The sequence below is a fragment of the Lactuca virosa genome, chromosome 2 (genome assembly GCF_052849685.1).
Source record: "Lactuca virosa cultivar CGN04683 chromosome 2, Lactuca_virosa_CGN04683_v6, whole genome shotgun sequence".
Taxonomy (NCBI): Eukaryota; Viridiplantae; Streptophyta; class Magnoliopsida; order Asterales; family Asteraceae; genus Lactuca; species Lactuca virosa.
In genome coordinates this window covers 190,951,958-190,979,591 of record NC_136427.1, presented here as the reverse complement: position 1 = coordinate 190,979,591, position 27,634 = coordinate 190,951,958, and the positions used below count along the sequence as shown (strand labels likewise).

Here is a 27,634-nt window from a genome sequence, read left to right as displayed (position 1 = left end):
AAAATGGAAATTCTATATCTCTAGATTAATCGTTATCTTTTATAATATTTAACAGTTATTTGAAATTCTATATTCTATTCTTTAATATATTAATATTCATTATGAATAGCGAATATGAATAGCTAAGAATTAAAATAGTATAATAGTGAATAACAAAGATTCTAAGAGTTTATTGAATTCTTATACATGTCGAATTTATGTTATGTGAGCCTGCTTAGCTCAGAGGTTACAGCATCGCATTTGTAATGCGATGGTCATCGGTTCGATTCTGATAGTCGACTTTTCTCTATTTATTTTATTCTATGTTTTACATGATTGATAATGCATCTTTGAAATCAAAGAATATTGAAAAAAAAGGTATGATGCAACAACTTAGAAATTTGGCAATACATACACCATTATGGAGTTTGATTTCTTGAAACCATCGAGGTCATGACATAGGAAAGCCAAGGTAAAATACTTATCTCATCTGATGCAATTATTTACAGCTAGTGTGCATTTGATGATTTGAATCTATCACTTATGCTTCTTTTAACTTTTTTTATTGGATGATTTACCACTTCTTCATTATGTATAATGGTTAACTTGAATTCTTTTTGTTCACAACATAACAACTTTTGAGCATTTGACTTACATGTAGTTCACATGTAAATCACAATGAATTACATGTCATTCACATGTAAATCACATGTAATTCACATATGAATTACATGTGATTCACATGTAAATCACAAGTGAATTACATGTGATTCACATGTAATTCACATATGAATTACATGTGATTCACATGTAAATCACAAGTGAGTTACATGTAAATCACATTGTTAGGTGCATTTTATGCACCCATTTTGTAGCTTTATTTCATAAAAGTGCATTGAATATAGGCTTAAACTCATGCATTTTGCATATTTTTCGGGATTTTTCATGAGGCAATTTCATTCACACATTTTTGTGATATTTCATGGACTTTTGGAGGTAGGATCTTGTTGGAGGAGGTAAATAAGAGTTGCGGACAAAATTTTGGGACTTGCGGAGCACCGAGGAGCAAGATATCAAAGAAGTGAAGATTTTGGCTTTACAGAGATTTACACGGCCGTGTAAATGGAAGCCTTGTGTTTACACGGGGCGTGTAAACGTAGATTTATGCGCAATGTACTTTTGTATTTACACGGGCCGTGTAAATGGTAGTGTTAATTTACACGGGCCGTGTAAACGTGGTCACGGGTTTAAAACAGTTTTTCTTCTTTCTAAAAAGGGGTAACCGGTTCCATTGGAAGTTAAGTCGACTTTTGGAGCAGAGAAGGCGGTTTTCTGGAGGATTTTGGAGTTGATTAACACTTGGGAACATTTGATTTCATTTTGTAAGAACTTTAATTTCATTTTCTTGATTTGTGATCTTGTTCTGGTCATGAGTGGCTAGAACCCTAGATTCTCCAACTTTATGTCTTGACTTTTTAGTTGTGATTTCAATCATATGACTTGATGTTTGCTTTCAATTTTCTATCTGGTGACTTTGATTTTGTTTCAATCGAATGTTTGATTCTAATTGTGATTCTTATTGGCCATTTGAATTAGGGTTAGGTCATTCAAGTTATCTAATTGAAAAATCTGTAATTGTTTTGTAAATTGGACTAGGTAACAAGCACTAAACTGATTTCTATTGAATGAATTTAGTGTAAATCTTATTCACACATTCTTACGCTCCCGAGCTTATGAGGAGTATTGAATGTTGTTGGAAACATTCACATAAAGTTTAATGCAATCCTTCAACCTAATTCTGAGAGCTTGTTTAGATTAGATTTGTAAAGTTAGGATTAATCAAAGAGCTTATTTTGGTTAATCAATTTGGTGAATGGGAAATACTAGAGCTTGTTAGCATTTCCAAGTACCAACTTAGGTAGAATTGAACACATATCATTTCATCCTTGGAATCACATTGCTAATTTGTCTTGCATGGAGTTGGAGTACTTACAAATCTTGAATTTACTTTATTTAATCAATTGCTTACTTATTACTTCAGTCCTTTATTTGAATCATTGCATATAAACCCCCTCTTTTGTGATCCCATTTGCACCTTACGCAAAAAGGGTATAAGCACTTGTCATGTGTCTCTGTGGATCGACCATACTTACCTTGTATTACATTTTTAGTCCAAAGTAGTAGTGCTTTTGGAGTCATTTGTACCCCTTTATTTGTTGGGTTTGACACGCCTAACAAATTGACGCCGTTGCCGGGGACACGGTGTTACTAACTGTTTATGCCTAGATCTTTCCGTACAGGGACACCACTGCCAATTTATTCGGAGATAGAAAAGATTGCAAAGAAGTTAAGGAAGCAAACCAAGCTTCGCAAGAAGCAACCGGGTTCCAGGACTTCTTCATCATCTAACCCTCCAGTCATCAACATTTGGGAGGACATACCCCTCTCAAGTGTATCTGCATCCGAAGCAGAAAGCCTATCACTCTCATCTCAACCAACCTCACCCAAAAGTACCACTCCACCCTCTTCACCTACTTATAACATTCCGACTACTACACCTACAGAAACTTCAACCACTACTCATACCATGGGAGACAATCATGGAGGGAATCCACCTCCAAACCCACCACCCGAACAAACCCTTCGCCAATGGGCGAGGCAAGAGGTTACTCAACAACCTCTTTGCATCACATATCCGACAACCACAAATCTTGAATTAAAATCCGGATTCATCCATCTACTCCCAACCTTTTGAGGCTTGGAAAATGAAGATCCTCACAAGTTCCTCACTGAGTTCCATGTTGTATGTGTGGGCATGAAACCACACAATGTCACGGAGGATCAAATCAAGCTTAGGGCATTCCCCTTCGCGGTGCAAGATGCAACAAAAGACTGGCTCTATGACCTCCCCCGGGGAACGGTTACTACTTGGGTAGATCTTGAGCGCCTCTTTTTGGATAAATACTTCCCATAGATGAAAGCTTCAGCCCTACGGAGGGAAATAATTGGAATCAAGCAACATAAGAGAGAGGCTTTTCACATATATTGGGAGAGATTCAAGAAACTTTGTGTCCGTTGTCCCAAACATGGAATCACCGAATACCAGCTTCTCCAATACTTCATTGAAGGCATGACTCCAATGGAGAGAAGGCTTCTTAATGCCTCCAGTGGCGGATTTTTACCCGACAAAACTCCAACCGAAATCTGCAATCTAATCAAGAACATGGCTGAAGACTCTAAACATTCAAGCCATGATGAAGAATGGTACACTGATGCACCCCGAGGGGTAAAAGAAGTCCAAACTCCTCAAATAGAAGCTCAATTGTCTGAGCTTACCAAAGTGGTAATGATGTTAGCTAAAGATAAAGGTGTGCAACCCACACCCCGCCCTTGCGGTATTTGCACTCAAGTGGGGCATCCAACTGACATGTGTCCTCAACTTCAAGATGAGGATTATGAAGAAGCAAAAGCCATGGGAGGCTTTTCTGGGTCAAATCAAAAGGGATATGAGCAGCCACGAGGTGATCAAAGATGGAACAACAATCAAGGTTGGGGAGGACATCAACATGGAAGTTATCAACCAAGTGAGCCACATCAATACCAACAAAGACCACCTTTTCCACTACAGAACTTCCAGCCAAGGAAGCCACAACACCCTCCTCAATAAGCGGGTTCATCAAATATGTCCTTAAAGGACATAGTGAAGAGTTTGGCAACTAGTACACAAACTTTCCAACAAGAAACAAAAGCAAGCATAAAGAACTTAGAGCAACAAGTTTCACGGCTTCCTACTTCCGTAAGCAAACTAGAATCTCAAGGAAAGTTGCCCGCCCAAAATGAAACGAACCCAAGGCACAACGTGTGTGCCATCACTTTGAGAGGCGGAAAGAGCTACGATGGTCCAAAAGTGTCGGTTGATCAAGAAGATGAAGAAATAGTGGTCGGAGAGTGAAACATCCCAAAATTCGAGACCAAAAATTTCATTTTTAGATAAGTTATTATAAACCAACAGTATAATAAAACATCCATAATATCATGTTGTGTCAAAAACCAAAGTAGAAATAATCAGAACATGTTATTATAAAACAATATCAGAGTGTAATCCCAAAGATCTCATGTGCGGAAAACCATAGCGTGATGCGCTGCGATCAAGCCGGCTCCTTTCCTTTGAACACGAGTACTTGAAACCAAAACTGTAAACCGTACGCACGAAGTTAAGTGAGTTCCCCCATCATACCACATACCATACAATCACATAGCATACATACTGCCAGACAATTCTGGGGTGCCCGACCTACCCGGTCCGACCATTCTGGGGTGCCGACTTACCCATGCCAAGCCATTCTGGGGTGCTGACAAACCCATGTCAAGCCTTTCTGGGGTGCTGACCTACCCGTGTCAAGCCATTCTGGGGTGCTGACCTACCCGTCGGTCCTAACAACCGAACCTCGGGGACTATTCCACCCCCTACTACTACTATCACATATATCATAACATAAACATACTATCCGACATATCTGGGGTGTCCGAGCTAACCTTCGGTCCTAACAACCGAACTTGGGGACTATTCCCCTCCTACTACCACTATCACATATAACATATCATGTCAGCATATAAACATATCATAACATACTGTCAGACATATATGGGGTGTCCGACCTACCCTTCGGTCCTAACAACCGAACTTGGGGACTATTCTCCCCGTACTACCACTATCACTATCACATATAACATATCATGCCAGCATATAACATATCAGGTAGTAGCAAACCTAGATGAATATCACAAAGACAATCATCTGACATACAACTCCTACTGGTGGGTCGGCATTGTGGCCGTAGACCCATCGCTACTGGAAGGTAACTCACCTCACACTGCTGAAGTCTCGTAGACACCATCCCACTCTGCTGAAGTCCCGCAGACTCAACCCCAGCTGCTGGATGACAGATTCCCGAACTGTCAACACCAAAATAACACCCAATTAATAATTGGGTCCCACTACATAACCATAAGTACATTCTTTGAGTAATTACCACATTACCCCTAGCTTGGTTTATTCAAGCACAAGGCCCAATCCATAGGCCCAAAGTCAATTAGGAATCAAAGCCCAACACATGGCCCAATTTTCCAAATTGGGCCTAGGCCTATACATGGTCTCATTCTAAGGCCCAACATCATATAATCATTAAGGCCCAAACTATGGCCCAACTATTGCCCAATTTTCCAAATTGGGCCCAAACCCCTTACATGGGCCTTACCCTAGACCCATTAATAACGCAATCATCAAGGCCTAATAGAAGGCCCAACAATACACCCATGTGAAATTAGGGTTTCACATAAAATGACAATTAGGGTTAAGTGTTTCTCACTTAACCCATTAAGGACTTAATCCATTAAGTCCATCATTCTTCTAAATAAGTCATATGGTGTGATTGGGCTTAATCACACCATTCCATGATTCCAATGGCCCAAAAGTGGGTCCCAATAAATCCAAGCCCATGAATCCAATATTAGGGTTTTCTAAACCCTAATTAGGGTTTCCAACCCCATCTTAGCCCATTAGGCCCAACTGATATGTCTTTTAATCAATTAAGGTTCACTAGACTCATTAAGGTTTCACTAGGCCCATTAGTCATCTGTTTGGGCTTTTAGGTCCATTAATCTTTATTATGCCCATTAGGGTTTATTAGGCCCATTAAACCTCATTGGGCCCATTAGGGTTTGTTAGCCCCTTTGTCCAAACATCCAAACAAGTCACGATCCAACAAGGCACACCGCCACCCGACACGGCGCCGGTGGCGGCAGGAGGCGGCAGCCACCACCCTAAAGTGGTGGTTTTCAATTTCTTTTCATTATACTTTAGCTAATTACACTTTACAATGCCTTAACCAAAAATAAACACACACTAACTACATTAAACACACACAATGGTGGTTCATGGCGGCAGCCACCACCTCACGGTGGTGGCAGTGGCCTTTTCTTGGTTTTCCGGCTGGACAAAGACACACACAACACATACTAACACCAAACAGCCGGCTGAACTAACACACACATGCAAAGCACACACCCGGTTGCAAAACTCGAACACAGTCGTCCCTCCCCGACGGCATGCGGCGGCGACGGCGTTTGGCAGTAGCTCCCGGTGAAACAGCCGTGTGGTGGCGACCGTAGTGACGAGACCCAACAGAAGCCATTTCGACCGATATTCCCACGAGCACAGCATCGATCTCGGCAGTCTTTTCTCGGCTACACAAGACGTCCGACGACAGGGGCTGTTGAGGAGGTGCCGACAGCAATCCAGCAGGTGGAAGGATGGCGGTGAATGCAGTAGGGAAAGGAGGTCGCGCCTCCACCGGAAAACGACCACAGTGGTCGTTACACCCGCTTCATCCGGCCTTCACGGTGGTTGGCTTCGGTGGTCCTTGACGTCGGCGGCTGATCGGAAACAACATGGTGGTGGCGTCAGAAGTGGAAGGGAAGGGGGCATAAGGTGGTGATGGCGGCTGCAAGAGGGAGACATAAGGGGGTGACGGTTGATGTTTCTTTAGGTTTAGGGTTCCAGAAGAGGGGATGGGTTATATACCCGATCCTTTTAACTAATTTCCATAATGACACTATTAGCCCCTTCCCTTCTCTTTTATTTCCAATTAAGTCCATATTTTACCTTTCCCACCCTGACTTTGGAATTCCTTTCAAGTCAAGTCCATAACTTTACCAATGGCCCCTCTATAACGAATTCTTCTCAAAATAAGTCTAATAGTTACTCTTTAACCCCTGATTCCATAAATTCTTACAAAATAAATCTGAAACTTACAGTTTTAACCCCCAACTTCTAAAATTGTGACCATTAGCTATTCGAAGCCATCCTTTGATATATTATTATTTATTTTAGGCTACCATTCGTTCATTAATTTATTTATTTAACTTAATAAATAAACGGGTGTTACAGAGAGGCAACCAAAGAAGAGAAGAAGGAAGATAAAACAACTGAAAAGAAGCCCTTCGTCACTGAGTCTAAAGCCACACCTGCTCCATTTCCCGAACGATTAAAGAGCACGAAGAAAGAACGGGAGGAGAGTGAGATTATGAAAATGTTCCAGAAAGTTCACATTAACGTTTGTTTAGACATTCTTTTTCATATTTCTTTCGGTTTCTTTCAGCTATATCACTCAATTTATTTTAAAATGATTAAACACTCAAGTTTTATTTTGTTAGAGTTTGTTAGAAATTTAGTTTTTTAATCTAAATCCAATAATGTGGGTTTTTCAACTTTGGCATAATGTCTCTAAATACCAACCAAACTTCATCTTTTTTCACTCAAGCTGCTTCATTAAAGAGATTTAAGCATTAAAGTTTCAGTTTTGTTTCATTACCATGAAATGTTTTATTTTCAAACCAAAAATCCGTTATACATGCTTAATATATAGTATTGTTTTAAAACTCAGTATATACAACCGATTAATCAGTGCCTAGATGTTTTGAAAGTTTCTGTAACGCCCGTAGATTCGGGCTAGTCAATTTAGAGACAATAAACGTCAAAAAATGACTTTTTAATAGAATCTTATTTAGAAGTAATAATCTTAACTAAGTTATAGTATATGTCACAAGGGTTCTGTACGTATAAAGAACGTTGAAATCCGAGTTATAACGAAGAAGTTATGACCTGTCGAAGTTTTACGGCAAAACCGACACGATGTTGTGTGACGTAAAAAGTGAGTTTGCGATAAAATACTTTTTAGCCTTAGGGATCTAAACGAAAGTCGTGGTATATGTTAAACCGAGAGCGTACATAAAAAGAACGTCCAAATCTGACTTTGTATGAGGAAGTTATGATTTTTCTAAGATTTAGCATAGCCGTGCACAACCCGGAATTCGAATTATAGATCAATCGATTTTTGGACGATGCAACCTAAATGAGAAATGAAGATCTCATTAATAGAGGCTTAACGATAAAAATACAGACGAAAACGGAGTCCGTATGTAGAAGTTATGAATTTTACACGGTCATTTAACAGTGTAATCTTCTCATACTGTTAAATTTAAAATCGGTCGAGAATTAGCTGATGGAGTCAAAAGGAGAGTTGTAGATCTTGTCAATACATACGCGTGGATATAAAGAACGTCGAAAAGGAAGCTCGTATGCGAAAGTTATGAATTTTTTAAAATTGACTGTTTTACGTGCGTCCAACGTCACGTGTCAGCACCAGGCGAAGCCTTGGTGCCTATGCAAGGCCACGACGTTGATTTTAAGTCCACGACGTGGATTGGCCCCAGACAGCCTATAAATAGAGGCGGAAATCATCCATTTTCTTCATACCTTCACCCTTCTTTCTCTCTCAACACTCCCAATCTCTCCCTCCCAATCCCTAACAACTTCTAAGTGCTAGAGGCGAGTCCCGGAGCGCCAGAAGGCTCCGAGAAGAAGAGCTTTCGGCTCAGAAGTTCCGCCCCCGCAGAGCCCGGTTCCTAGCCAAACCCCCGGTAAGTGAGTTATTCTTACCCTACTTTAAGTATAACTTATGTTTAAGTTCATTATTGTTATTATGAACTTATAAACAAGATTTATCAGTGATTCCAAGTCGTTATACTGATCGATCTACTTACAGGGATGATGTCTAGGATGTGATTTAGTGAGGTGTTTAAAGTGAGATTTCCAAACAGTATAATTTGTATACCAAACGGACCCTACCTCCGATATGATCCTACCTGGTTGTTCCTTACTTGATAGATCATGAAAGTAGACTTTGAGTTAATGGTGAATGTAGACTAATAATTAGTCGCAATAAAGATTAGAGTAAAGCTTAGCGATAATATTGCTAGGTTTCGTCGAAGGAAAATAGAATCGTTAGATGCGAAGCGCTGCCCGAGTTTGGAATCATCACTTTAACAAGTGAATGCATACTCTCTTTCATGAACATGATTTTAATACAAGTATTGAATAATGTATTAAATGTTTGTTGGTGTGTGAAATATTTGCTATTTCCTGAAATACGTGTTAAGAGCATATATGATAATATATGATAATTTAGGATACAGAGTAAACCTAAATTAATTAAGAGGAATATTGGGTAGTATCTCTTTATGAGAACGAGTGAGATATACACAGAGAGTCGAACTTTAAATTTGTCATTGATCTGAGAGCATGGATTAGACATAGTCAATTGTCCCTAGTCCGAGAGTATGGAATTGGCATAATTATTGATCCGGGAGTATGGATCAAACATACCCGATCCGGAAGTATGGATTAGGTAAGGAGGTTAGTTTCAGATCCGGGAGTATGGATCAGGTAAAAAGTTTAATTTTAGATCCGGGAGTATGGATCATGTAAAAAGGTTAATTTTAGATCTGGGAGTATGGATAAGGTAAAGAGGTTAATTTCAGATCCGGGAGTATGGATCAGGTAAAGAAGTTAATTTCAGATCCAGGAGTATGGATTAGGAAATACGGTAATTTTTAAATCCGAGAGTATAGATCGTGTCGTTGTGAGGATCGTCGGGGTGGGATGAAATTGCTTATATGATGTGAAATCGTATATATTGTGAGTTCTAAATTTTATATATATATATATATATATATATATATATATATATATATATATATATATATATATATATATAACATTGTGGGATTGAAATCTGTATGTACTCATTAGGTTTTTCAACCCGACCCACTCGGTTTATTTGTATCACAGGTGTCGATATGAAGCTACATTACACTGAGAGATTAAAGGAGATGTAAATAACTAGTGCAAATGAATGTAAGGTCTGTTTATGCTTATGTTTCTGTATTGACGATGACATCCCAAAGTTTTTATATAAACAAAATATATTTCTTCGGAAATGTTTTAATAATATATTTATCATATTTTTTTGGGAACAAATTCCGCAATATTATTTTTTAAAATGAATACTCTGATTTTCGAATAAGTATAAATAAAATTTTTAAAATGACCGTAAATTTGGGGATGTCACGGTTTCTATCTGTCTGCGAATAATGGCAATCAGCCGTGTTAGGTGGGCGGGTCAAAGCTGGCCAATAATCGGATGTGACACTCATTAATTGGTCAAACTAAGCAAAATAGTCAAAAAAATAAAAATAAAAAATTAACTATGATTAATCCCAGCCTAAACCAATTAATAAATTAACCGATTAGCTACTATTTAAATATTTTTACAAAATTATTATTTAATAAAACCATCACCAATATCTTCCATGTTGGATGTATTGTAGTTCAGTAGAAAGTTAAGACGTAGTGTAACCAATCGAGGTTAAAAATCAAAAATTGCATATGGAACAAAATTAGATGTGATCTTTTGAAATTTTAAAAGGTTTGAGTGGCTTGTGAAAGTTGTGATTTTGTTGTTGTTGTTGTTGTGTGTGAAATATTAATATATTAAACCATCATAACCGGTTTCGTATAAAAATCAAAGTCACGGAAGTAATTTGATATATCTATTGTACCAACTACAAAGATATGGAGGTATCTTTATAATTTTATTATTAGAATATTATTATAGTTTATGATTTTTTAAGCAATACATGAATTTTATTTCTAAAACTTAGAGATAATGTTTTATAGCAGGAGAAGTCAAGACTAACATGCTTGTACGGTTATTTCAATAAGTACAAATAATGCTGATGGTCAATAATTCGATAATATGGAGTGTAATTCCAAGCATATTGTGCTAAAGTATGTTACATCACATAATATTCTTGCATTTTATATCACATAATAGTACAAACAATAATAGTACAAGCAATGGCGATAGTCAATAATTTGATAATGAGGTGTAATTTCAAGCATATTATGCTAAGTATGTTACATCACATAAGATTCTTGCGTCTTACTACATACAACAATCAAAAGATATTATTGAGTCTATATGAACAACTTAACACAACGACCAATATTGAGTCTATACGAACAACTTAACACAACGACCAATACATTTTAAATAATGTTTTATATGTACAAAAATATTAATGATATACACTAACTGATGTTTTTTTTAATAATTTTGACCACTCATGGTTTGCCACGTGTGCAACTAATGGTTGTGAAAGCAAATTGCCCGACGACCTTGTTTTTTCTCTGGCTTGACAAATTGCTTAGGCCAGAAGAAGTGGTGCCACAGTCTATGTAGGTGTCACTTAGGATTTGCCACATTGCGTAAAAAATCTGTCATTTACAGGGCGTGAGTTGTCACACTTATCATACTATTTTTTTTTCTAAAAATAATAAATATTAAAAATAAACATTTCAAACAAATTATTTTTATCATGCTATATTTTTTTTAAGCTAAAATTAATTTATATAAAAGATAATCAATTTAATTAAATTAATTTTGCTGAGTATCACCAATATTTTCAGGTAAAAGAATAAAATAGATTGATCATATTTTATGAACTTTATAAAATAAAATTATATTTTTGGGGTATAATAATAATTAACTTATATAAAAGGGTGTTGAGTTTTTATTCAAAAATTACTTTCAAAAACATAAAATTTAGCAACGGACGACTTGTTAATTTGAATAACATAAAACAAGTTAGAACCAGCAAGGGTCAGCTTGCAAGTTGTAGAAAGATTTAAACAAGCACCAAAGAAGAGATTAAGAAAAGACAACTTTTGTTGTTCTTTGGATCCTCTTGGGAGGCTTGTAAGTTGATGAAGAATGATGATCTTTAAAGACACCAACAACGACTCAACTTGATGTAGAATGCTAGTTCTTTTGTATAAAACTCTTAAGACTCTTAAACTTTATGTTTTTATCAAAATAAGAACATAAAGAGAGCATAAATGCAAATAATATCTTCAAGACTTAAGAAGAAAACGAGAGAGATAGTGCATGCCATATGCACTTATGGTTTTCATCAAGTGAAGAGACAAGAATGAAAGCCTCATATCTCTTAATGCATAAAGTGAATTCTTTATCCAATAGTTATTTCTACTTTAGACAACCATGTCCCTATGTCTTAATGCATGTATGCTTAGGCTTTAAGGCTTTTGAATAAACAATTCAATAAGCCATTCCTTTTGATTAAACAACTAGAAAAGTCCATACTCTCTTTTGTCTTGCCAAACTTCGGAAATATGAAGATAAAAGAAGACAAAAACTTTTATATTTTATAAACCAAGTTTATAAAATATAAACTTTAACTTTTTGGTAAAAGATAAAAGAATCTATCTAGTCCAAAATATTGTGCATGACTTATTAATTCATACCATATGAATTATATAATGTTACTTGCTAATGAAAATTATTATTTTCTAGAAATAAATAATTTTCAATTTAATTATAAGAGTTTATTGAATATTTATTAAAATTAATTTCTAATAAATAATCAATTGTATCAAGTTGTTGTTAGTGTGACTCATTATTATCATATGTTAAACAACAATATCATTTTGATATGATTCTTGAGCATACAAGATCCTTTAAATGGTTTATTTGAATTAATAGAGTATTACATATGAAAGGGAATAAAACAAAATGTTAACTTTTATAAAGTCGAAGGGTAAATATAGTATTTACAGTTTAAGTTTGGGTAGAAAGTGAAGCCAAAAAGATTTCCTAAGAACCATTATTGTAACTTTTCAATTCAAAACTATTTTCTCTCTCGTTTCGGCAGATATATGCGGAGTTAAATTGCCGAATAACCTCTGCCAAGGTCACGGCCCAGTGTGCGCCGAAGCCACATCACTCTTTCCGAACCACCCCGTGAAGTTTTACAGGTATATATTTTTTTAATTCTCTCATTCTGCTACCTTGGCAACCAATTTCCCAATCTTTTTACCAATAAATGTAGTGTAAGAACCGGTCGGATCGGTGAATCGAAGATGAGAGTAGTTCAACAATGATCAATTTTATGCCAATTTCTAGACCGGATTGAAGCGGACAGTTTCTTCAAAAATTGGGTTGAATTGGTAAAAAACCCGGTTGAACTGGTAAAAAATCGTTTGAATTGGTTTATTGGACTTGGAAGTTGGACTCACTAAGCCCATTGAAAACAACCCATTTCCAAAGAAAATTGAACAACTCAATTGATCAGTTTATTCAGAGTGTAAACTGCTCGGAGGCCAACGACGCATGCCGTTACCATGTACACTACTCGGAGGCCAACAACGCACGCCACTACCAGACACGAATTAGACGCACACCAGAAACCCGTCAGATGTCGATATTCTCAACTTGGAAACATTTTACTTCTCAACTGTATTTCTATAGCTTTATAATATAGTTCATTATGATAAAAGTTCATGTTTGTGGATTTTTAAATTCTTAGTTATATATATATATATATATATATATATATATATATATATATATATATATATATATAGGAAAATAAAGAATACATAAAAAATATAAAAACCGGGTTGAACCGACAGCCAAACCTATTGAACCGAGAATCGATCAGCAGACCGATTCAGCTAAAAAACCAATTTGTAAAACATTGGAGTCAATAAATAGGGTTTTTGGTAGCGTAGAACTATTATGATCGTGGTGCCTAGCAGGTTGAAGGTGACGTGGAGTGTAAAAAAAAGTATCCAAAAGTTGGATATCGATGCGAAGGCCCGATAAACAATTGAACAAGGTCTCGAGTGGAAGACCGAATACACAATTGTTGATATGGACCATTAGACCATTCGCTTTATATTTAAGATTTAGGCTAAGCCTTCTTTTTTATTTTAGAGGCCCTCATCACAGTTTTGGCCCAAAGCAAATGAAAAAGAAGAAGTTAGTGGGTTATTATGATATATTTTTGTGAATTTTGTGATTACAGTGACACTATGAAACCATTCTCGAAATGACAATTCTAACATGTAATTCAACGGGGTAAATCTTAGCAAATTCGAATCTCAATGTCTAATAATCTCTTCACCCTTAACATTAAACAACTAATCAAAGTCAATAAAGATTTCCTCAAGTCCCTCTATGACAAGAATATAAAAATTAAACACCGACTTCTTATTCTTGTTTTATAAGGGGCAATGATCTGATTGATACATGACTACTCAAATCGCTAAATTCTTCATAACTTCTTTATGGATGCCCTTTCAATTAAAGAACCTTTTTTTCCTTATTTGCCCTTTACCCTTCCTTGTGTCACAACCATATACCTTGTAATTGCAAGAATCAAGACCCAAGTAGTGGCTGTAATTTTTTCTTTTATCATTAAAAGTAATGCAGAACTTAATACTGTTTTCAGTATTTGAGCTTGTAATCCCTTGAAAAAACCAGGTACCCCTTCTCTTTTCCAAATAGCATCAAGAACACTCAATATTGTTTTTTTTGGTTTCTTTTCTTTTTCTTTGGTTTCTTCATCACTCGAATCTGCAGCCTGAATCATGACCTTACACCTACATAATCAACATGAATTCTTTAAAGGGTTATGTAATTTCATTGATTTGTTTATACAAAGTAATTTTCATTGTTATAATTGGGTAGATTTTGAAAGTCATAATAAATGGAAACATGTTGCTATTTCTTTAATTTGTTTAGAAATAAGAAAAAAGGTGGCAAATGTTGTATTTTACAAACCTAATAGCCGGATATGTAAGAACCGTTGCAATACTTTTAGAAATTGCTCCAAGCAAAAAGGCGGAAAAAGCAGAAAGAGATTCGGGAGAAGATCCGTTCCCTGATTTTTTCAACTTCTCATCTAAAAGTTTTTGCTTTAATTGATCGAACACTGTATACTGCAAAACACATTTTCAATAAAATATCAGCTAAACAAACCTAACATGTCATATCAGCTAAAAAGACCTGCAATGCACCTTTAATGTCATATCAGGTCAGGTCTCTTTAGCTGATATGACATGACATAACATTATTACATGTCGATATGACAAAATGCACTTTTTGTCTTACACAAAAAGGTGGGGCCTACAGGCTACATGTACTAGAAAGATTGTGCAGTCCATTCATGTTTAGTCTTGTGTAACAAATGGGGCCCACATGTACTAGTTATTAGTTAAACATTATATTTCAATAATAAAGTAAAAAAAATAATATATATTTTGTGTTTTAAAATATTTAGGTAAATTACTTGGATTGCAGGGTTTGAAGTTAGAAGTAAAGAGATGCCAAGTCCATCAAAAGCTTCAATCCAACTTCCTTCTGTAAGCATTGCCCAAAGCCCTTTTGATCTCCCAAATGCACTTGTTTGCATTCGTGATGATGCTGTATCAAGAGGCTACATGATAATTTTAGATATGGATTTAGTGGAGATGAATACAAAATTAGAAAAATAAAAAATGGAAAGATAAAAGAAAAAGAGAAAAAAAAGGATGATTGATTAGTTTCTAACCTGAGTAATGATAGCAGTACATGCACCTGCAGCAGCTGCAAGAATCAAATTTGCTTTTGTTCCAATTGACTTTGTGTTGTATTTTATCTGATACAATCTTTTAAAGTAGCTGTATCCATAAAAGTATACAAATTGTGCTATAAAAGATTGTAAGTTCTTTGTTCCAAGGCCTTGATATAATGATAAAACTCGACCACTGGATACTGCTTCCAACAACACATCTGATAGTTTCCTGTAGGACCCACATGAGAAATTTTATTAAAAATTGATCATATCATGAAAAAATCAACAATGTCTTAAAAGTGATCAATATATCAAACCAATGGTTGATTAGATTATGTAAGAAAACTGATTACTGATATAGATGTAAAATCCCCTAACTATCCTTAGCTATAAGCACATGTTATCAAATTATTTGATTTTAATTCAGATTTACAAGTCAATAACCACTTTGAAGAACACATAAACACCCTCTAATTCATATTCAAGAGAACAAATACAAGATTCTTATGACAGATACCCAAGATGATGAGCAATTTCAGAAATACACATGATATAAATATCTTCAGTTGTTAACTCCTAAATTATAGTAATCTTTGCCATCTTCTGTAGCGAACCCAATCTATCATCAATTTCATCTTTCAAAAGTTTTTTTTTTTTATAAATCAGATGCAAAAATAAACTAATAAGTTCAACATAAAAGGTGCTAAATTTAGAAAAATACTAAGATCAATTTTGATCTTGCACGGCTGTGCAAAATCAAATCTTGCGAAATTCAATTATTCAACAGATCACGAACACCCACATGATGTAATCAACAAGATAACCAAATAGAAATCAATCAATTAACTTCAACAACATAACAAGAATCAGATCACTGAAAACAGATAGAATTTAGGGAAGTTCAAGAGCGAAAATTACTTGTATTTCTGTCGGCCATGAGAGCGAACCTCAGCCTGATACTTAGCTTTACAGGTGTCAAGAGGGTACAAGATGGTTGTGCTCAAAACAGCTCCAATTGCTCCTGATGTAGCCTCCGAGATAGATTCCAGATCAATCGAAGACATCTTTAATCACGGCTTCTCCTCAACTCCAATTACATGCAAAAAAATTTATAATAAAGGGAACAAGAAGTGATGAATTGATTGTGGGATCAATCAATCAGAGAAGTGAAGAAGTAAAATTGAGTTTGGCAGAGGTGATCGTGTTTTGCATTGTCAATACAAGCATACAGTGGGTACGCCAATATTGACAACAACAAGAACAGATTAAGGAGTAGGGGGAAATATTGATAGGGACGGGATCAGAGATAAAGATAGTATTTTTCTTGGGAATCCCGAAAGGGTCAAACCGTGTTGTAGTCTAATTCTATTGCCGAAAACTCATTTCCAAATTTGCACATATTTTTCACTATAATTAAATTTTTGTTGCAAGACAAATATATATATATATATATATATATATATATATATATATATATATATATATCACTGTAGGTTACTTTAATTTTAGTTATTTATTTTATTTTATATTTATTTTTGAAATAACTTTATATATATCTTTCTTAAACAATAAAATATCATATTTATCCAACCTAATTTTTTTAATATTATATTTATCTTTTATAAACCTTCAAAATATCATATTTGTCAAGTTCTTTTTTACAATGTTTTTAATAGTTATAATAATTTTTTATATCTTAGAATTATTATAATAATTAAAAGTTGGGAAAATGACTTATAAGGTAACATAGTTTATGTTTTGTTCACATTTAGTCATTTAAGTTATTTTTTAACGAAAAAACATCATAAATGGTCCCTGTGGTTTCCCAAAATCTGAAGTTTAGTACCCGTGGTTTAGAAACGTCATAGCTGGTCCATGTACTTTCAAAACTTTTGACAGTTGGTCCTTATCTCTAACTCCGTTAAGTTTTGTCCGTTAAATGAATGACATTTTCGTCATTTCGCTACCACATGGATCATTTATGATGTTTTCTCGTATTTTAAAAATAAATAAATAAATAAATATAATTAAAAATATAAAAGGTCCCTCTCTCATCCCATCGTCTTCTTCAATTTTCATCACATATCAAATTTTTTCAAAACCCATCCCAATCTAAACCACCACCCCATTACCAGTAAATTGATTTGCTTTTCTCATTTATCTATACCTTCAGTAACAGTTTCTAATGAGGCATTCATGCGTTTTAGATCTGCTCCATCACACACCACCCATTTATGATCTGGGTTGTTTTTACAGGTTTGAAACCCCATCAGGGATTACAGCGGCGGTGATTGCTGGTTGTTGCAGCAATGGTGCTCGTTGGTGGTTACAGTGGTGGAGTATGAGAAGTAGATGGCAGTGAAATCTTCCTTAGCCGATTCCGACGAGGCATTCATGGGTTTTTTCCATCTAATTCTAAAGAAGGGAGGGCTGTGGTCTGATTCGACAATAATCAAGGAAGATGGAAGCTTCACACACCTTCTTTGTGTTAATGGAGGCAGGGTGGAGGTTCTTTTCCTCATCTGCCCTCATCATCTTCTGCTTTGATTTTGAACCCAGAAACCATTCACAACTACCCCTTTAATATGAAACCTAATCTTAATCTGAATCGATTTTTTATATGAAACCTAAATCTAAACCGGATCTGAATCGATTTCTTATCTGAAACGTATGCGTAAACTCGATCTGAATCATAAACGGAAACTACTCCATTCTCCATTATAAAACCCCCTCCAGGGAAGATGTATCCACTTCTAATCTGGCCATCGAACTTGATTTGCATCGCAGGTGTATGTATCAGACTTTCAGAAGGAAGGTGTTGTTATGGTACCTGTTAGAAAAAGATGAAATACATATGTTTTGATTAGGATGGTTTTTAGATGAAGATGAAGATGGAGAGGCTGGAATGATTTTTAGTGGCTAACTCAAGAATTAACCCAGATTTTGTGTATGCTTTTTGTTTCAGGGATGTTTTTTAGGCGGGATGTTCTTGGGCGTTTATCAGAGATAAACCCAACCCAAATAGAGAGAGAGAGAATATTATTTCATTTTTTTATTTATTTTTAAAATACGAGAAAACATCATAAATGGTCCATGTGGTAGCGAAATGACGAAAATGCCCTTCAGTTAACGGACAAAACTTAACGGAGTTAGGGATAAGGACCAACTGTCAAAAGTTTTGAAAGCACGGGGACCAACTATGACGTTTCTAAACCACGGGTACTAAACTTCAGATTTTGGGAAATCACAGGGACCATTTATGATGTTTTTTCTTTTTTAACCCATTTTAACATTGAATTTATTTGGAAAGTTCAAACTACATTCTTATGACCAGTTGGTGTAGGATTTAGTCGGTCATAAGGATGTAATGTGAACAGTCCAAACAACTTCAATGGTAATATATGGACAAAAAACATAAGAAACCAAATGTGAACAAAACTTAAATTATCTGTATAAGTCATTAACCCTTTCTACAATAGTTTATTCACATCACTAGAGAAATGGTTTGATCTTTTTAGGACCTTTCTTGTTGTTTGATGAGCCTGCATGATATTAGGTAGTTGGTCAGAAAGCCTGACTAAGCTAATGATGCTTAACTGGAACTAGGATGAGCAACCAGTTCGAATCGAATCGAACCCAATATATAAAGAAATAAGGTGTTTATATAGTCTAAAATAAAGTACAAACAGTAAACTCAATGATGAAATAACATAAATTTAGCTTTGATACCCTATGTTTCGGGACCCGTAACTCAATTAACATGCAACCAAATAAGATGTTTATATAGTCTAAAGCGAAGTACACACAACAAACTATGTGTTGAAAACAATCATGGCATTCCGACTTCAAACGAAGGAGTTATGACAATTTAAAGAAGATGAAAAATTGAGTAGGTCCGAGCTTAAACTGAAACACCTTTCATACAGGATAGTTGAAATACGGTTCAATAGCAACATGGAAGACGACTGAAGTTGCCAGGTCATAAGGATGTAATGTCAACAGTCTAAACAAGTTCATAAGGATGTAATGTGAACAATCCAAACAAGTTCAATGGTAATATGTAGACAAAAAAACTTAAGGGGCTAAATATGAACAAAACCTAAACTATGTTACCTACACCAACCGGTCATAAGGATGTAATGTGAACAATCCAAATAAGCTCAATGGTAATATGTGGACAAAAAACAACTTAAAGGACTAACCATGAACAAAACCTAAACTATGTTACCCTTGTAAGTCATTATCCCTTAAAAGTTTTAACCATATTATCCTTATGTCTATAATAATGGAACATCTACTTCTAAATTGTTGGAATGTCGCTCTCTTGATAAACAAAACTTTTCATCTCCAGCCCTCTCCATGGAATGTATGCTTTGATTGCTTAGTTTCTATTGTTGTTGAATAATTTCATGTTGTATATTTTAGATATATCATTGATATTTTGGTGTTTAAGAAAAGCATATATATATATATATATATATATATATATATATATATATATATGATATTTTGATATTTAAGAAGGGCATATATGATATTTTCATGTTTAAGAAGGGCATAGTAACATCCCAAAAGTTCGACAAATTTAAACCTTTCAAAAGCGACCCATTTATTAATCAAAGTGTTTACAAACTATTATTTCCAAACATTATTTAAAATCAGAGTCTCCAAAGATCTAATCAGTTGAAAAACCAAGGATGTGTACGGCCACGCCTTCGCCTTGCCACGGTCCACTAAAGTACCTGAAACCATAAACCAAAATGTAAGCACGAAGCTTAGTGAGTTCCCAAAAATACCACCACACAAACAGATAACATATACAAACAAGCATGCTCAATACTCATGTTTGGCCCAATCAACCCCGGGCTGGAATACCAGGCATGTCTACGATGGGCCCAATCATCCTCGGGATGGAATCTCTCATATCACAAGCAGTTTGGTCCAATCAACCATCGGATTGGAATACCAACATGTCGGGTCCAATCAACCATCGGGTTGGAATACCCCATGCCTATTGACTGGTGCACAAAGCAGTCCAGTCTCACCACATACCATACAATCACATCGGGTACAATCAACCATCGGGTGGGAACACCCCAGACCCAATTAACCATCGGGTTGGAATGCCAATATACAACGGGTCCAGTCATCCTCGGGATGGAATACCCTCGGTCCCAATCAACCATCGGGTAGGAATGCCCCCAGTCTGTTAGCTCACACACATAACAGTAAAACCTCAACCACCAACCAACATATAAGCAGTCAACAGACAATCGGGCTGATCTATAGATCACTAAGCATATCATCATCCTATATACTAGGATACCGATCTAACATATCACTACAACACAGTAACATACTATCACATAACATGATATCTAATCCAATGGGTCGGCCTTGGTGCCTTCGACCCGTAAGTACATTGAGGAAAACTCACATGGCAAACCGGACAAAAGCCGATGAGGTTCCGACTCTGAATCTTAGCTCTCAAACCAACACCTTAGAATGGTTGCAAATGATGTAGGAATCCTAGATCCAAGTGTTCCACTCCTTCAAGATGAGCTTGGCTTCCTTCCTTTTTCTTTTAAGGCACCAAAAATACACTTCCAAGCTTGAAAAGGCTCCTCAAGGTGAAACTAGAGTTGCACAAACGTATGAGAGGGATGAAGGCAGATAAGGTGGATGAAATGAGGCCATAAGGGTGCTTAAATACGAGACACACACTAGAAATTAGGGTTTCCTTAACTGGCAAGTATGCCCAGCGTACACTAATATACGCTCATCGTACACCACGTACGCATGGTGTACTCCAAAGGCCAATATTACCACAATGCCACTAGGGCTCCTTTTTGCACACTTTCTTCAACTTAGGGACCAAAACACAATACATCTCAATATAAGAATCAACAATAGAAGTTCTTCAAAACCAGATATTACAATTCTCCCCCACTTGAATTAGACTTCGTTTTTGAAGTTTGCTGCAGTGACTAGCCCAGGGTAGTGTTTCCACATCTCCACCTTGGGTCACTCAGACGATCCTCCCCCAGGTCTCGATCCGAACTAAAAGTCGGATCATTTAGGCGGCTGCCTACCCATACCATCTTTGACTTGCTAATCGTAATTACTGGAGAAACCATCACCACCTTCACACAATTCGAACATCCACTACCTCAACTGATTCTTAAACAAGCACAACCACCTCGGAACGTAGATGATACGATATCCCTCACAATCTGAACCATAAAGAACCCTTCCGATCTTGACTTACCTTGCTGAATCTACTGGGTATTCAGGACCCTTGACTATCCTTTGCTGTTTAACCCTCCATCCAAAAACAAGGCGGCTCCAAACTCGAGCCCCAGCTGGATAACCTCTGCAGAGAGGAACAAACAATGCCAACATAATCCATAACCTCCTGGCTAAGACTGAATATTCTAGAGAGAGATCCACAAAATTCGGGAACTCTCTCAAGGTTACAACACCGGATTAACTCTATTAATATGCTTCCCGAGACCGGGAACCCATAATCCACGACTGACATTTACCCATTCATTGAATCCACCCCTTTCCTGGGAGTATGATCACTACCAACCATGCGAGAAAAGAACCTAAACACATCAATCATGAATTTTCCACTAATCCACAAAACCATAAGATACCCCAAAAGACTTTAATTAACCCGTGACTCCTTGACACATCATTCCAATTAACCACTGCTCCTACGAGCAAAAATGAGAATTTCCAGGACTCCACATTTTTTTAGAAGTTAGACACCCTCTCATTTTCAAATAAAATTTCAAATTATCTTTAATATTTCACATTTACAACTTTCTATATAATATTTCTTTTAATCAACATGTGTAATACACGGGTATCATTGAAGATGATGATACGAAGTTATTTCATTCATGTCCTATTAAAAATTCTTTACCACAATAACTCCCGCAATTCTCAACTTTCAACAAAATTTTCAAATCAAGAACTGTTCTAAATTTTTAAGGATTATGGAGCTAAAGGGGGTGGCATTGACGATTATACAAAGATATAGTAGTTGTTTTTAGTTCAATACATGTTTGTCAATATGCCATTAGGGTATTCCAAATGCTACCTCTCATAATAAGTTTAATAGCATGAAACTGATGGTGTCTACAATTGTCGACATAATGAGTATGAGAATAGATCAATAATTGTAGCAATCAACTTGGTTCGAAAGTCAACAATGAAAACATAGTTTGAAATTATTTTAATTTGTGAATCATATAGTACAAGAGTTATAAACCTAGTAAAGATATATCCGACTATTCAAATCAACCTACTCACAAAAGTATATTATTTAAGAATGTGTCTCTAAACGCATCTTAGCCTCTCCTGCATTTGAATTTCATCATCTACCATTTGAATTTCATCATCTACCACAAGCTTTTTGGGATTGATTCCAGCAATCATTATAGCCATTTCTATTCCTTTAATCAAAACGTCTTGAGAATGATAAGAACTATCTATCTGCTTCAGCTCTACAACTTCCTTATCTTCTTCATGATGTTGTTGTTCAAAATCACAATCTTCATCATCATATAAATATGGTGGAGGTGGGCCAATGTCCATGCGTTCCCATTCTGCAAAACTCATACCCCATTCGATGTGGTCTGTGCCCGCCATTGCTAGAGCTTCTATTGAGATCGACATGATAGCCAATGAAATTATAGACTTGTTTCAGGCGTGGAGTGTGAAAATTGAAATACAATTTAGATAATTTGTGTTGATGAAATATCTAAGTTTCTTGGGGTATTTATACCAGAAAAGTTGAAACTGTGAATTTGCTTTAAACGGGTGAAAAGTTAAATTTGCTTGTGATTGTATACGTCCTTAACAAACAAATTAACGTGGATTAAGTATTGTGGAACTCGTGATCAAATGCCACTGTTTGTTATTTATTTAATTTCTATTTTTTCGTTGCATCAATAGGATACAAATATTTAGTTCTTTTATAACTGTTTCTCGATAATGCAATCTATGAATTTGTACATGTGGCAAAATAAATGACTTGAATACTTTTGGGTAACAGACTAAACAAATATGGGTTAAAATACACTTATTGATAAAAGTTAAAATACGTTTGGGTTAATCCGTTAATATATTTTTTTTCCTTTTCAAGAATTTCGGAAATGTTTATGTTATAAAATCATTGACCACAATCTTATTTCAACCTTTGTGTTTTCAGCAAGTTGGCTGCCATGCCAAATAAACTCAGAAGTGGGCTGATATTTTAACACTAAGCTATGATTTGGGTTCATAAAATAGACAATATGGGCTCGAGTAAAATCATTTGGGTTTTGAGCGGCCAAAACAAAGTCGCTGTTTTTAGCTGTTGTTGGGACTTGGGCTGCTATAAAGAAAACCCAAGTCCCAAATTGCCAGCTTTTGTTCATCACAAAAATGGCTGTAGAATTTCAGAATTTTACTGTTGTATATCAAGAAATGGCTGTATAACTGTGTTTTGCATTTTTAAATGGCATCTATAATCCTATTTTCATCGGTGGAATACAATTCAATACGATATTTTATTAGAAAAATTATTATTTCTCTTATTTGTATATATAATCCAACTAATTTATCTTTTAGTTTAATAACAATCCAAATCAACCAAAGCTCTTTTTTATAATAATTTTTTTTTATTATTGATAGCCAGTTTTTATTACTTTTAGGATTAAAAAAACTGTAACTAATCTATTTTATAGTAAGAAAGCCTAAAATTTTATTATTTTTGTTTGTTTAAGATATATATATATATATATATATATATATATATATATATATATATATATATATATATATATATATATATATATAGGGTGAGGTTCAATAGAGAACCATAGGTGTGAGCATTTGGACCGGTGGACCGGTCCGGACCCCCGGGCCGGTTCTCGGTTCGAGGAATCCATCAAAACCGGTCCGGTTTTTTTCCCGGTCCGGTCCGGTTTTTACCGGGTTTAGAACCGGTTGGACTCGATTTTAAAAAAAAAGTTGTAATCTTTAAACAGCCATAAATCATTTGTTTTAAGTCGGATTGACACGCAGTTTTTTCCAACGTTTAATTTACAGTTTGTAGATGAATTTAGACTATAATTTTGTTGATTTTGGTATTATATTCAATGAGTTACAATCTTTCAAAGTTGAGCTATCAAAGCTGAAAAATTTCAGCTTTTCAGCAAGATTTTTAAAATTTTGTAATCTGTGAAAATTTTTAAACAACCATAACTCATTCGTTTTAAATCGGATTGACCTGCGGTTTTTTCCAACATTTAGTTACAGTTTGTAGATGAATTTAGACTATAATTTTGTTGATTTTGGTATTATATTGAATGAGTTACAATCCTTCAAAGTTGAGCTATCAAAGCTGAAATATTTCAAGTTTGTAACTATTATTTTAGACTATAATTCTGAATTTTATGTATTTTTGACAGATAAATAATATGAAAGGGATCTTGGTGAACTTGATTTATATGTTAGTTGCTTTTATTTGGAAAATTAATTTTGTAAGTTATAATATTATAACATCAAGGTAGATTAGTTATTCATGAAACGGAAACGTAATCATTTTTACAAGTTGTATTGTATCAAATCCAATAACATATTCGTTTTAACGAGTTCTATAAACCTAAAAACTTATTTTAACGACTTGTACTCTATGCAATTAAAGTTGTACAGGTCCAAGAACCGGAAAACCCGGACCTGGACCCGGACCCGGACACGGACACGGACACGACTCATCTGGTCTGGTCCACGGTCCACAATATTCTCCATAACCAGTCCGGTCTGGTCCGGTCCGGTTCGGTCCAAATGCTCACCCCTAGAGGACCATAATTAACCAAGTAACCAAGAAACCAATCTTTTTTTCAACTTTTAGAACTTATTTTTTATCAAAAAAAAAAAAAAACTAAAAATACAAAAATTCATAACTTTTTATCCCTTTTCCAATGATATCAAATTCGATAATTTTTTTTTCGTCAAATTCACAATGTGAATCTTTGAGCGTTTATTTAATTCCTATAACTTCTCACACTCTTTCCTTTCCTTTCAATTTGATGTCTCTCTCTCTCTATCTCTCTCTCTCTCTCTCTCTCTCTATATATATATATATATATATATATATATATATATATATATATATATATATATATATATATATACCTAGGGCACGCCTCCGCAGCCACATTATCACCGCCATCACCAAATGACATGGAAGTGAAGATCTTCCCAGGCCTCTTTCTACCATCCGAAAATGCTCCGACTTTCTCTTGCTTTTCGTTCTTATCTCCACCTTGCAAGTTCCTTAACTGATTGCTTGAATCAACCGTAACATCTTTCACCATTTTCAGCCTCTCAAACTCCCCGATGATCGAACTTGCCGCTTCATCTTCGATCGCCACGACTCTGAAGTCGATAGGGAATTTAGAAGCAGGTTTATTTCTGTTAATCCATTCCCAAGACGAAATTATTTTTGAATCATTTAAGGTTTATTGCTGTTAATCTTCTTCTTATTTAAGGTTTATTTCTGTCAATACACATGATTCATAGTCACTTTTTTTCCTGCCACCGCCTCTGTTCATCTTCTTCTTATTTTGTTTTATGAAATTATTGTTTCGGTAACCACTGAAGGTGGGCTACTAAGGATTTTCTGTCTGGATTTTATGTTAATGAGGTTAATGAAGAATTTAGGGTTTTGCTAACCTACAGGTACCACCGCCTCTGTTCATCTTCTTTTTATTTTTGTTTTATGAAATTATGGTTTCGGTAACGATTGAATATGACTATGTGAATCTATCAACAAATATTCAAGAAAATGGTAGGGACACTGTGGTCTTCAATTTTCATTTAAGGTTTTTGAATCATTGTTTTAATATATGTGAATCTAGTTTTATTCATTATGAATGTGACTATGTGAATCTATCAATAAATATTCAGTCATAATCTTATATGAATACAATGTCAGATGTCTCATTTGCACTTAATCATCAATGAGTACTCCATGAGGCTGGTCCGAGAGTAGCAAGGCAAGCAGCCACAACAATGCAGGTGAGGGGAAAAAGCCAAGAGGCTGCTGCCTCTTTTGATTTCACCGGAAACACAACCCCATCATGGTGGTTATTCTTGGCAGGGAACGAAGAAGAAGAAAGGGAAAGGAGCAAAAATCAGTTCATCATTTTCAACATCAAAAAGTGGGTTCAATGGAGGTTTCTTGGGTCTTGATTTACTCAAAATTCAACAACTAACGATGACTAGAAAGGTAATTTTTTGTAGTTGTTCTTTGTCTTTGATTTCACTAGCAAATTAAGCATTAAAAGGGTACTTTTGGTATGGTAATACTTGACAAAAAGGAATGAGAAAAGAGATGAATTGAGGGCTGAAACGAAAGGGCAACAACTATTTTCTTATATTCATTTGTGAATATCAGTATATTTATGTGTGAATTTATGTTTGCATTACTGTATTTATTTATGAATATTAGGGTATTCATGTGTGATAAATAAGTGTATTTATTTATAATTAGGGGTATTCATTTTATGAAGAAATGATAATTTTTACACTATTTTTATATTGTATTTATTTATGAATAGCAGTGTATTCATTTGTGAATATCAGTGTATTTATGTGTGAATGACAATATAATTATACATAATTGTTTCTTTAACATTTTTGCAGATACAGTGAATAAACATACATATAGTGGAAGGTGGGAGATTTACCAAATGAAACACCGACACCAATACCTCTTTCGGAAGGAGCACAAATATGTTTTATTCATTTATGATTGTAATTGTAGTACTAGTTTCCGTGTCAAAAAAATATATATTGTAACTTATTCATTTACTATTATAATTATATTCTTATATGAATAGAAATATGTTTTATTTATTTATATATGAGTACCATTTTAGTTGATTTTATAATTTTTTTTTCGGGTTTTATTCATTTATGATTTTACAAGTGTATTCATAAATACAATTGAGTTAATTCATTTATAATTTACAATTTTATTCATTTTAAAATGAAATGTATAAATCATTATTTATGAAGATATATTTTTTAAAAATAAATAAGGTAAACCGATAAATTATTCATTCTCTTGATATTTGATTTCTAAAAATGAAACATAAAAATGAAAAACGAAAAAAAAAACGTTTTCATAGATAGACATTAAATCATGATTTTATTAATTATTGGTTCATTAAAAGGAAAAGATCTAAAAAATGAGATATTTTGGGTAATTGTCATCATAATCACTAAAATTTAGGAAATCATAATTTAATTAGATGGTAAAATTCCATTTATGCCA

At 35.1% G+C, this 27,634-nt stretch overlaps 1 protein-coding gene across 1 annotated transcript; it reads right to left on the bottom strand.

Moving 5' to 3' along the window:
* Positions 1 to 13,931: 13,931 nt before the first annotated feature.
* Positions 13,932 to 16,570, bottom strand: LOC145159892 (peroxisomal adenine nucleotide carrier 1-like). Its single transcript, XM_079078948.1, has 5 exons — positions 16,216 to 16,570; positions 15,295 to 15,526; positions 15,034 to 15,180; positions 14,526 to 14,683; positions 13,932 to 14,344 (listed from the first exon to the last, which is right to left on the bottom strand). Exons 1-5 carry the CDS (start codon positions 16,359 to 16,361, stop codon positions 14,065 to 14,067), a joined length of 963 nt encoding a protein of 320 aa, XP_078935074.1. The 5' UTR covers positions 16,362 to 16,570; the 3' UTR covers positions 13,932 to 14,064.
* Between the last annotated feature and the right edge of the window lie 11,064 nt (positions 16,571 to 27,634).

What these genes read in the sequence shown, in the direction of transcription:
- LOC145159892 (XM_079078948.1), bottom strand. Translation starts at nt 16,361, where the DNA reads ATGTCTTCGATTGATCTGGAATCTATCTCGGAGGCTACATCAGGAGCA. An exon ending in CTTCAAACCCTGCAATCCAA is followed by an intron (nt 14,684 to 15,033) that starts GTAATTTACCTA and finishes TGTGTTTTGCAG; the next exon opens with TATACAGTGTTCGATCAATT. An exon ending in CTTACATATCCGGCTATTAG is followed by an intron (nt 14,345 to 14,525) that starts GTTTGTAAAATA and finishes TTGATTATGTAG; the next exon opens with GTGTAAGGTCATGATTCAGG.